We start from the raw sequence: 12,278 nt of genomic DNA, 5'->3' as shown, positions 1-12,278 counted from the left end.
ATTAGTAAAGCAGGGAGAGAATTAGCAATGGCTATGACCACTCACAGGCATGTTAGGGTGTTGTAGACTCAACAGACATGTGGGGAAAAAGGTCTCTTGTCTGTTGAGAACAAAACTGAACACTTCTGATCTCTGTGTGCAATCACTCCTCATGGTGAAGCATGGTGGTGGCAGCATCATGTTGAGTTACATTTAGGTCGTTAGTTGTACAGTAGTTGTAAAACTTCAACCTCAGTATTATTACCTCTGTGCATATTCATGACCTGCAATCCTATGTTCATTTTGTAAAATGTCCACAATGCTCCTGCGCCGCAGTCAGTTAAGCAACAAGATGAAACATACTTGAACTTGGGGGAGTTTTCAGAAGTAGATATAGTAGAAAATGTAAAAAATGTAGTAATTTGAATGGTTCTACCAGCCTTGTGTACTGCATACAGTAGTATTTCTAGAACAAAGGAAATTTTGTTCCACGAGCAAGTCTTGGTAGATATCTATACAGTATGTTATTTATCTATATGTTATCTATATATCAGTACAGCAGAGTTTAAAATTAATATTTGGATTGCAGTGATTCGAGCGTTAAGCGAATAGAGTGTATTTAGGTGTATGGACATTATCTCTTCCCATCATTAACATCATAATTCAGCTTTTATGGCTCCTCTAGTGCTACCTTAATCTTATAACTGTATGTGTGTTTGAAAGGAGAATAGAGAGTGTGTATCTGTCATGGGAGTGAAGAGCACATTTAATTCAGTTCGCATGGCTGCAGAAGCATCAGCAAGCTCTCGACTTCAAAACATGCCTGCCGCTGCCACATTAAATGGCCTTCTCGATAAATAAACACGCTTATCTCCTGCCTCGGCTTGCTCCCCGCATGCGCTCATTAATTGTGATGATAGTTGGAGAGCGAGTGCGCCGACAAAACCAACAACAAAAAAAATAAAAGCTTAGAGAGAGCAGGATGATCAAAGGCCTAATAACCTGGAATGTGTCCCTCTGGCACGCTTCCTCTCTAATCCTGATTCGTCTTCCCTCAGTCATCACTGGCTCTGTGGCATACAAGGGTCCACAGAAAGATGAAAAGTCCTTACGGTATTCAAAGCTGGGAGTCGGGCGATTATTAGTAGGGAAATTTCATGGCATTTTTCTATTGCAGATAAGGATAAGAGAGTAATCCAACCCCAAACGCACAGGTAACCAGTGAATATCCAGTTGAATGGTATGTTCTAATAAAGGCAGTATTCAAACCTCCTTCACTATTTTCACTTTTTTTTATGTTGCATCCTGATACCCCAGTCATTCGAGTTCATTTTATTCTCATTAATCTACACTCAGCACCCCATAATAACAAAGTGAAAACAGAATTCTAGAAACGTCATGAATGTAATGTATGAAAAAGAGAAAACCAATCCTTTACTCAGTACTTAGTTGAAGCACCTTTTACAGAAGCAGCATTTACAGCCTCATGTATTTTTGGCTATGACACAGCAAGCTTTGCAGACCTGGATTGGGGTATTTTCTTCTATTCTTCTTTGCAAAGCCTCTCAAGCTCGGTCAGGTTGGATAGGGACCTTCTGTGAACAGCCATTTTCAGGTCTCTCCGTATATGTTCAGTAGTGTTCAAGTCAGGGCTCTGGCTGGGTCACTCAAGGACATTTACAGAGTTGTTCCTAAGCCACTCCTATGTTGTATTGGCTGTGGAACAGGTTTTTATTAAGAATACAGATTCACTTCTGATCGATTTTCCACCACCATGCTTCCACCACCATGCTTCACTGTTGGGATGGTATTGAGTAGGTGATGAGCAGTGACTGGTTTCCTCCAGACATAATGTTTAGAATTGAGGCCAAACAGTTCAAAGAGCCATTTGGACCCGTTTCCCACAGAAAAAAAAAACACAGGGAGCCACAAAACCCTTTTGACATCTAAAATGAAGATAACACTGCATATATCGTTTTTTACCTTTATGGAAAGTATAGAAAAAAACTGGAGTGTGTTGCATTTATGAAATCAATGAACTGCTACCGAGTAAACAAAATTAAATTTCTGCAAGCAAACAAAAATATTTTGAACAGTTTGAACTAACCTTAACAAAAAAGATGCTGGGTTGAAGGTTACTCACTCACTCATCTTCTACCGCTTATCCGAACTACCTCGGGTCACGGGGAGCCTGTGCCTATCTCAGGCGTCATCGGGCATCAAGGCAGGACACACCCTGGACGGAGTGCCAACCCATCACAGGGCACACACACACTCTCATTCACTCACGCAATCACACACTACGGACAATTTTCCAGAGATGCCAATCAACCTACCATGCATGTCTTTGGACCGGGGGAGGAAACCGGAGTACCCGGAGGAAACCCCCGAGGCACGGGGAGAACATGCAAACTCCACACACACAAGGTGGAGGCGGGAATCGAACCCCCAACCCTGGAGGTGTGAGGCGAACCACTAAGCCACCGTAAACCCCCCCCACCCCCCACCCCCCCAACATCATGCAGCAGACTCTCAGATATCGCAGTAACGTTCATGATGTAAAAAAAAAAACCCTAAAGTAAAAACGGACTCCTGACAGAACGCAGGTTATTAGCAATTAAACACCCGAATCAATTGGGCGAGCCGCGCGTTAGACGACTTTTCCGTATCGGTCCCGAGGAGTCTTCACAGCTTGTATAAGAAGGTTCGGGAGAAAAACTTCACACATCAGAAGGTTGTAGGTTCGAATCCCTGCGTCGATCTGGATCAAAGAATATGGCGGATAAATAAATAAATAAAAGCGGGGACGTGGAGCTCAAACAGACGGAAATATAATACTGAAAAGAAACCCTTATCTTTGCGCTCCTCTTATGGTTGAAGGTTACTTTGAAATAAAATGTTCAATGTCTAATTGAGACCTCTTCGTATTCATGACATCAAGATTTTAACTTGCCGGCTGCAGAAAACCAAAAATGCGTCCGCTTCTGTGTGTCGGATTTTGCAAGTCGGCGGTTATGACGCGTATTTTGAGCGACAAACAAATTAAACACGGTTTATTTTAGAATTTCATTTTTAAAAAGACTAACTAAGTAAATTTAAATTAAATATTTATTTTGCAAATCTACAGGGAGCCGCAGCAGAGGGATGAAAGAACCACTTGCGGCTCCGGAGCCGCGGGTTGCCGACCCCTGGACTAGAGAATCTTGATCCTCACAGTAGGAGAGTCTTCCGTCTAGCCTCTATGCCAAATCCCATATCAGTGGAGGGCTGCATTGATGGTTGTCCTTCTGGAACTTTGTCCCATCTCCACACAGGATCTTTGGAGTTCAGTCTGATTGACCATCAGGCTGTTGGTCACCTCTTTTATTAAGGCCCTTCTCAACGATTGATCAGTTGGCCCGGGTGACCAGCTCTTGGAAACTTCTTCCAGTTGTTCTTTGGAATCTTCAGTGCAGCAGAATTATTTTGTCACCTTTCCCACATCTGTGCCTTACAACAATCCTGTCTTTGAGCCTTCAGGCAGTTCCTCAGTGACCTCAAGGCTTGGTTTTTGCTCTGATATGCATTGTCGGCTATGAGGCCTTCTATCCAGAGGTGTTTGCCTTTCCATATCATGTAAAATAGAATAATTTTACCACAGGTGGACTTCAATCGAGGTGTAGAAACATCTCAGCAATGATCAAGAGAAATGGGGAGGCACCTGAGCTAAGCTTCAGTTGTTGCTGCAAAAGGTCTGAATACTTATGCACATGTGATATTTTAGTTTTTTCCTTTTTCATACACTTGAAAGAGTTTAGATTAATAAGAAAAAGAAATGAATTTGAAGGATTGTAGTATGAAGCTGCAGCATAACAAAATTGAAAATAGTGACGGGGTCTGAATACATTCCAAAATGCACTAGCATTATATGTGTAATATGACAATGACTGGGTTGCTGAGCGAATAAAACAAATAATGCTGGCTACATTAGGAATTGAACAATAACAAGGAGAAAAGAAATCCAATTCACTTCCCCAGGAAAAGTAGCCATTAGCAGTAGCCCTACACTGTGCAGTCATATCTAAAAAAGCACACAGGAGGAATGTCTGAAACAAATAAATGACAAAGGAGGCAATTTTATCATAAACCATTTCAGTAGTTTTCTTTCTCTCTCTCTCTCTCTCTCTCTCTCTCTCTCTTTGCTGATATCAAGCTTATTTTCACTTTTTTTGTATAGCGCACTACGCAAAATTAGCATAAACAGCCCTTAAACCGCCACCTTTAAACACAGTCATGCCTTTAATCCACCAAAACTGAAAGGGATAGAATATAAGGACTGAGAAAGGACAGATCACATTTTTTTCTTTGTTTACCAAATGAAAAATGAAAAATGATGATATACTGTAATGAGAAAGAGACGTCGTCTGGCTACAATTGTGAAATTTCTGCAAAACTCGGCTCAGAATACGACCCGTAGTACTCGATAAAACGATATTTGACATTCTTCTTAAAATGAAATGGAGCGCCTGTTTGTATTTCTGTTTTTTAACCTCGCCTGAACTCAATATTCTTTTTATTTTTGTACTCTGTTTGTGTGACTCGTCGTGTCGTCTGCTTTATTGGAGCTGAATGTGGGAGACAAATGGCAGGGGCATGCCGTGCCTGTAATGAGAAATATGCTAGAAGCCTTCTTATTTATTTATTTATTTATTTATTTATTGATTCATTGATCTGTTGAATCGTTGATTTTCTCATTGTGCCCAGAGGAAGATGGGTTTTATGTAGTGTGTTATTCATGGACTAGGTCCATGCAGGAATACACGCTTATTTGATTAGTCAGCTGTGCGTGATAATCACTAGTGTCCCAAAAAAACAGCCCCACAGTATCAGATCTGTCTAAAATCCACCCTTTCTACTCTGTCGATGTATGAATACAAAAACAACGCACTACTAGCACAGTTAGTGTACTATTTCACCGTTTGAGACAGCTTAGTGTACGAGGAGTGGGAGCCAGCAGCTGTAAATGGCACCCTCACTTTCTCCTTTCTCACATACAGAAAGCGAGAGAGAGACTGAGAGAGCGAGACGTCCCTGATGACTGATGAGTCGGGCCCTAGGAGAAAAATGACTCCTCGTTCGCCACTGGCAGTCCAATCCTTCAGTCCGACCCATTAGCAGAGGTAGACTTTCTCCTAGCTTGGCTTTCAGGAGAAGTACCACCTATAAACAAACTAGGCCGGACGATATGATATGGATTATTAAGTATACCGTGTGAAAGCCATCCATCACAGGCCCGTGACCTGGGTTCAACTGGATTATTCCTTTCTGAGGTGGGAGTCGTCTCTCAGTGTCTTACAAGATCAGTATTGATAGTCGGGCAGAAGCCAAAGCACAGATACACCAAGGTGTCATTTTGTCTTCCGCTTCGTCCCTCTGTCTCCACCACACGCTCACTTTGTCTCCCTCTCTTCCTAAGCCTGGTTATGTACTCAAACCCAAAACGTCAGAAATCTCCAAATTAAAACGCAAACGCTCTAATAAACAAAGACGTTAAGACCGAGCAAGGAGAGCCGATATGCTATTCGATGACATTTTGGAACGGCTTTGCACATATACGCTGTTTTTCTTGTTGCTGACTCTGGCTATAACAATTGGTAAATTATGTTCTATGGATTTTTCTCTAAAGCTGTCAAATCAACATGTGGCACAAACTAGTGGAAAAGTTCATTTTCCATTGCCAGCTTTCTCTATTTTCTCTCTCTCACTCTCTTTCTCTCTCTCCCTCTTATCAGTCCCTCGTGTTGACGGTGGCCTCATTGTTGACACTGAGGCTTTAGCCCCTGTCTCTGTGTAAGGGAGATAGGCAGCAGTAAGCCAGGGAATCTCTCGTGTGTATGTCCATATACACTGTGCCGGGATGAGCCGTGTTGGTGTTGGTGATCCGCCACTGTCTCCGTCACTGTAAGAGATTAGGAGCGGAGCCCTTTTAAGGGCCCTTATCTCTCCACAGTGACTCCTCACTGGTTACATACTCGGCTAGGCCAAGCCAATGAAGAACGGGTTTTAGAAAATGGAGGGAAAGGACACAAACACCGTGAAGTGAGATTAGGGTCATTTTCAGGACTCGACAAATACATTTTGTGAGGCATAAAATAAAGAAATAAAAATGAGCCAGTGAGGTCAGTGCCAATATAAAGCGTTTACAATGACCCTGAGCAGCTGGAGTGTGTTAGGCAGCACACTGATAGTCTGATCATTATCTGCCTGATTTTTGCAGGCAGATTATTCAAGTGGCTTTGTCACCATGTTGCACTACAAATAGAGTTAAAGCTGTTACTGGATTATAATAAATATCCTAGAAATATAACGAGGAAAAGGGTCCAGCGTTCTGGTTAGAACTGAAATCTGACCACAACATTTTACAGTTTAGGATTCAAGCGCAAGTAATTTTTCTAATTTTCTGATTGGCTGTAGCTCAAGTTTTCTCAGGACAACCTTGCTTACCCAGAAGCCCCTGTTCCATCACTTGCCACCATGTTCATTCCCAGGTTATAAAATCTTGCTAAAGTTCTCGGGTGGCGTGTCATTCTGTAGACAGCCCCAGTAATTATTTAACAGCTTCTTCCAGCACTTCTGCCAAAACCTCCTCGATCTGCTCCTGCAGAAATAACGTGTCTTCCAATCACTCTGCCCCCCCCCCCCTCTCTATCTCTCAGTCTGTCTCCTCTAACCTCCTTTCCCTCCATCACTTTCTCCGCTTGTAATGAAGTGCAGGAGGTTTAGGTAGGAAATGGCAGCGTTCCACAGCAGTGCTCACGCCAAGCCGACCTTCTTTAATTACCAACCGTGATAAAGCCAGATCTTCTTCACACTTTCCCGGCTTTTCTGAAACCTTTTGTTCAAGGGTTACAAGGATTGTTGAGTACAAGAGTTTATGACTTTTATAATTTGTCTCCAACAAAAGAAATTCAGGATTGCTTATATAACGGCATTTAAATTTCAGCCTTTGTAAATACTTGTACTGGAAATGATGTAATATTACTTTATAAATGTACTTTATTATTTAATAATATATACATACCTATCGTTGCTGTTGGGCGGAATCCTCGTATCTCCAAAACCGTTATTTTTCAGGAAATTAAAAAAACGCCGTACCTTATCTGCAGTACACAGGGTTTAGTCCGCGTTGCAGTGGATTGTCTTGCGCTAAATTCCTGTCCTCAGACGAGCACCAGAACTAGCGGGGGTCAAGATTTATTTTTCTTTGAGCCCAGTGTTTTGAAGACATTTACCTCAGAAGACGTGTTGATTCGTTGCGACTCTTCTTGAGGAGAAATATGCCGCGAAGCTCTCCCGCGGAGTGAGGAAGAGGTGGACAGTTGAAGTGTCCAATGGAGTTATGAGATTTGCGCTCAAGCTATTTTCAAGACTTTAGATTGGTTAATAACTTGTAAAAATAACAGACCCACGTGGGGACTGACCAATAGCATCGATATGTGAAAAAATATGAAATTGACCAAATTTGGACATACGAGGTTTCCGCCCGACAGCGACGATATACTAAAATTAGACTTTTTTCTTTTAAGTTTATTTAGGTGATTTTTACGTAGCTGTCAGACAGCTGGCTTTCCAGCTCACAATTTATCGATTTAAAAAATAAAGGCGATATCCGATTTAATTGTCCAGAAGCAATACCCTAAAAAATACATAGCGTTTTAGGTTGAAGTAAAGCAGGGAATATCATTATTATTTCCAGCTGTGCATTTGGCAACCTTGTCCCCGCATTTGCAGAATGTTAATGCAGGAATATTATATTATGTAGTTGACACCTAACACGCTAAATGTATGTTGTATATGAAATATTCAATTTCTTAGTTCCTTAAGCTATGCACTTGTTCATAAGGCCAAAAGGTCAACTGATTTTATGAGAACATCTTGTGCAGAATCGAATTTGGGCATGTGTTCGCCTCAGGGATCTTATTTTTCTCTCAGTATATACTGCTCTAAGTTAGCATTAGGACTTTTGGGTATTCTTCAGTTATGCTTTTCCTTGTTCGTGTGTAACCGACGGACACGAGTTAAACTCGCATTTTAAGTTCATGTGCTAGAGGCAGAATGAAGGATTCGTTCGTTCTCTTCTCACACACAAACGCTAATATTTCACTTGACACCAAGGCATATATGCTGTCATACCCCTGCAGTGAAACACAATCGGTTCCTGTGTTGGAGACCTGCGACGAACATGTTGATACAGATTCGAGACAGTATTAGAGAACGTTTGTTGACATCTTCCCTCCTGGAGCTTCCCAAATTGTGTGGTTTTACTAGACAGTATCAGAAATGAATTGCTCATGTGGTAGGAGCTGCGATGGAAATGTGCCCATCTATTTCCTGGTGATTATGCGTGGACGTGAAATTCGTTATATGATACGAGATGAACCCTGGCACCGTATCCAGCCCATCTCTTCCATTTTCTTCTTTATTAAAAAGTGATCCACCCTAAATATATTCCCAATCAATATCTTTGTGTTAACAGAGTGCTCACTTTCCCATCTCGGCCTGGGTTTCAGTGATTAATATGGCACTTAGCCGCCCTATTCCTTGCGCTCTCTGGTCAATATGTCATTACTTTCTCATTGTGGTGGCGAACCCCAATGACAAACCCGGACGCCAGGACGGTCGAAGTGATCATCACGTTAAAGAGATGTGTAAATTTTCATGACTGCCCACATTCAGTTACAAATTCCTTTAAAAATCTTAATGAGCCGTGTTTGTAGACATTTGGTTGTGAGGAAGCATGTATCCTGAGTGGCAGCTTGCTGAATTATAGAGCAATTTAACTTTCAAGCCCTGGGGGAAGTCATTTTTGGAGCGAACAAACATGATCAAATCAATGAGGGATTGGCGCGTGCTTGTAGGAGTTGTTGAAAAGTGTGTCAGTTGATGCAGCCAAATAGACACGGGCTCGTGTTTTCCTGTGGGATTTAAACACTAGACGTTTTGTGTTGCACAATTTCAACCACTCTGCATCTTCCCGGACAGGATTTCCCAACGAGCCGGCTGCTGACATCGCCCTGAACACCGTGAGGGACTGGCTGAAGGAGAACAAGGACAAGGTGAGAGCTGTTTAATTCGGGTTTGATCAATTACACCTGTGGTACAGCTGAAAAGTACAGTTGAATTGTATTATTCTAGATCTATCACACACGCCTCGTTTGGCCAATTCGTTATACGGATCCAATTAAAAGGCGGTTTGATTTGAATCAGTACTTTAAATGGTCCGGTGGCTTTGCAAATTGGCATGTGTTTCAAACAGAACGTCAAGGCGTGACAAAAAGAAAACGCACACAACGTAATAAAATTCCAATTAACGAATTCAGTGCAAATTCATTTGTGCATTTCATAATACTACTGAATACACAACTGTAATGTGCCAATCAATTATTATCTGTCCCATGCACCATATAGGCAGGTTTTTTTTTTTTCCTTTATATCTTTCTGCTAATTCCACACCAACCATGGACTTGTAGATAAGGTCCAAAGGTAAGTTGTGAGAGAACACTACGTAAAACACCATCTTTCTGCTGATCTGTCTGTTTTATTTTTTTTATTTTTCTGTTATATATTGCACAATCCTATCAATGCTTACCAAGCAGTCATTGTAGGTTTAGTATTCAGTCTGTTTTATTTCGCTTCATCAAAATGGCCCTCCAAGTGTTAGCCGAGCTAAGTTGTGCCTTGTCGTGATCATTAAAGTCACGGCAAAAGTGTGCATGGCCGACGGCTAGAACCAGCAGATAGTCGAGGATTAATTATCCTGACTAATGACACAGAGGCGTCAAAGAGAGGAACTGCTGACAGATTCGGCGCCGCATTCGCATCGCTTCTCCGTTATTGGCTTTTTTTTTTTTTTTTTTTTTTTTTTTTGTTCTTTCTCCCCGGCTGAGGAATTGATCTCTACTTTGGTATATAGCCTGTCAGTCAGCTTTCTGTAGGAGGACAGAGCGAGAGAAAGAACGCAAAAACTGGAATCAGCCTCAAAGAAACGGGCCCTTGGGAACTAAATTACATTTTGTGTGGCAGGTTTTGTACAGGGTTGCATCAGTAAAGTCGTCCTTTTTCCAGAGAAAGCTCCGCAGCGGGTGACGCAGGGTTTGATTCACTTCCGTAGACAATATGTCATTCAGCGGATTTAGCATACAGGTTAGAACCATTTCCTAATAACTGAATGAAAATGTGAAGTAAAGCAATTTTTTCTAAAAGCTTTGTGAAGGCAATCACAGAATTCACACAATAAAATACTGTAATGAAATTGAAAAGTAATTGAATATATGGGGTACTTTTTTTTTCCCTCCAATAACATTTCAAAGACGCACACACACACACAAAAAAAGATTTATTGGAAATGTTTCAGTGACGCTTTTATTTTGATACGATTATTATGACCGAGTAAGATACGCCATAAATACGATTGGAGCACTAGAATAAACCTCCGTCCATGTTCATCCACACCACCCCACCACCCCACCGCCACCTTGGCTACCAGGACAGCTTCAGTTTTTCAACGCATGGATTTCACAAGTTGTTAGAAACGTTTCTTTGAGATTCTGGCCCATGTTGACATATTTGTCCTACATAATTGCTGCAGGTTTTGTCAAGCAGCACGTTTAACTGATTTCAATCTAGTGATTACTGTGTATTTCAGTGGCCTCTTCTCATTACCATGTTTATGGAACCAGACCCTTTGTGCTTTGTCGTTTGGCACATAATCGTGTTGGAAGTAGACGCTTTAAGATGGGTAAATTCTGGCCATAAAGAGGCACACATACTCAGAGAATCTGTGGCTTTTCAAACAATGCTTGACTGGAATGAGAGACCTAATTTTTGCAGAGAAAACATTCCCCACAACATTACACCACCCAGCAGTATGAAATGTTGACACATGCCGTCGGTATAAAAATCAGACAACGACACGTGAACGTTGCAGTCCAGTATTTAGTGGAACCTGATGTGGTCTACTGCTCTTGTACAGTAGCATGTTGTGCATTGATGCTTTTCTGCTCAACACATTTGTACAGAGTGATAAGTTGAGATACCGAAGCCTTCAAAACAGTCTGTCCGTTGTTTACTCATCATTCACTGAGATCAGCTGTTTTCGGAAAAACTCGGATCATCCCGTTTTGCACCGACAGCCAGACTTTGTATGGTAAAATTTGGCTCCTCACTAGTATTTGTGTGATTTTTATGCATTGCACTCCTGCAACATGATTGGCATAACATAATTGCATGTACAGTATGAGCAGGTGGACCTTTGGACCAACATCTAGAATCTAAAATGGGCATAGAAGCCTTTATTATCGTCACATATACATTACAGCACAGCACAGTTATTCTTCACATAACCCAACTGAGGAGGTTGGGGTCAGAGTGCAGGGGCAGCTACTGTATGATACAGTAGCCCATGGAGCAGGGAGGGTTGAGGGCCTTGCTCAAGGGCCCAACAGTGGCAGCTTGTCTGTGCTGGGCCTTGAACCTCCGATCCTCCGATCAACAACCCAAAGCCTTAACCAGTTGAGCCACCACTGAAATCTCTAACATTGGGTACATTAATACTGGTTCACTAGGTTACATACTTAAGATACAATGGGTTTAAAACATTGTTCAAAGTTACAATGAAAAAGTGTCAAAGGTTGTGTTTGTTTTTTTATTTTTTTATAAATGCAAAAGATAAGGAAAGATGAAAGTTGAAGTGTTTCCTGAATAAGTAGGTCTTCAACCGCCGCTTGAAAATAGCCAGTGACTCAGCTGTCCGGACCTCTAGGTTAGGAAGTTAATTCCACCACCTTGGTGCCAGAACAGAGAAGAGTCTTGTAGTATACTTGCCTCTTACCCTGAGAGATGGTGGGTCCAGTCGAGCAGTGGTGGTAGATCTGAGGGTGCGAGGTGCAGTGTGAGGAGTGATGAGGGCTTTGAGGTAAGAGGGAGCTGGTCCATTTTTGGCTTTGTAGGCCAGCATCAGTGTTAATGCAGGCCAGCAGTGTTAATGATAAACAGTGTTTAATGCAAGACCTTGTTTCATTGTGTAAAATTCACTGGAAAAACGTTCCTATTAAATGTTTCCTACTGCCCTGCTGTTTACTTTGTATTAGCTGTTACTTTGTGGGTCTTTGTCTCGGCCTCACTTTTCCATAATGCAACGTTCATTCATTCTTTTTTCTAATACCAGCATTCGTAGGACAAGCTAGAGAAAATAATCTCCATGGTTGTGAAAAGTGAGATTTTCTAAGTTCGCCCGATATCGGCATTTCATTTTGTACACT

At 41.7% G+C, this 12,278-nt stretch overlaps 1 protein-coding gene across 2 annotated transcripts in view; it reads left to right on the top strand.

Moving 5' to 3' along the window:
- macrod2 (mono-ADP ribosylhydrolase 2) overlaps positions 1 to 12,278 on the top strand; it is a 580,362-nt gene that overhangs the window by 433,227 nt on the left and 134,857 nt on the right. For both annotated transcript variants that reach the window (XM_060871810.1, XM_060871809.1), the window contains exon 8: positions 9,001 to 9,074. In XM_060871810.1, the coding sequence (XP_060727793.1) occupies positions 9,001 to 9,074 (74 nt within the window). The remainder of the gene's footprint in view (positions 1 to 9,000; positions 9,075 to 12,278) is intronic.

This window comes from Tachysurus vachellii, chromosome 6 (genome assembly GCF_030014155.1).
Source record: "Tachysurus vachellii isolate PV-2020 chromosome 6, HZAU_Pvac_v1, whole genome shotgun sequence".
Taxonomy (NCBI): domain Eukaryota; kingdom Metazoa; phylum Chordata; class Actinopteri; order Siluriformes; family Bagridae; genus Tachysurus; species Tachysurus vachellii.
The sequence above is the reverse complement of the archived record's forward strand: the minus strand, read 5'-3'. Positions and strand labels throughout refer to the sequence as shown.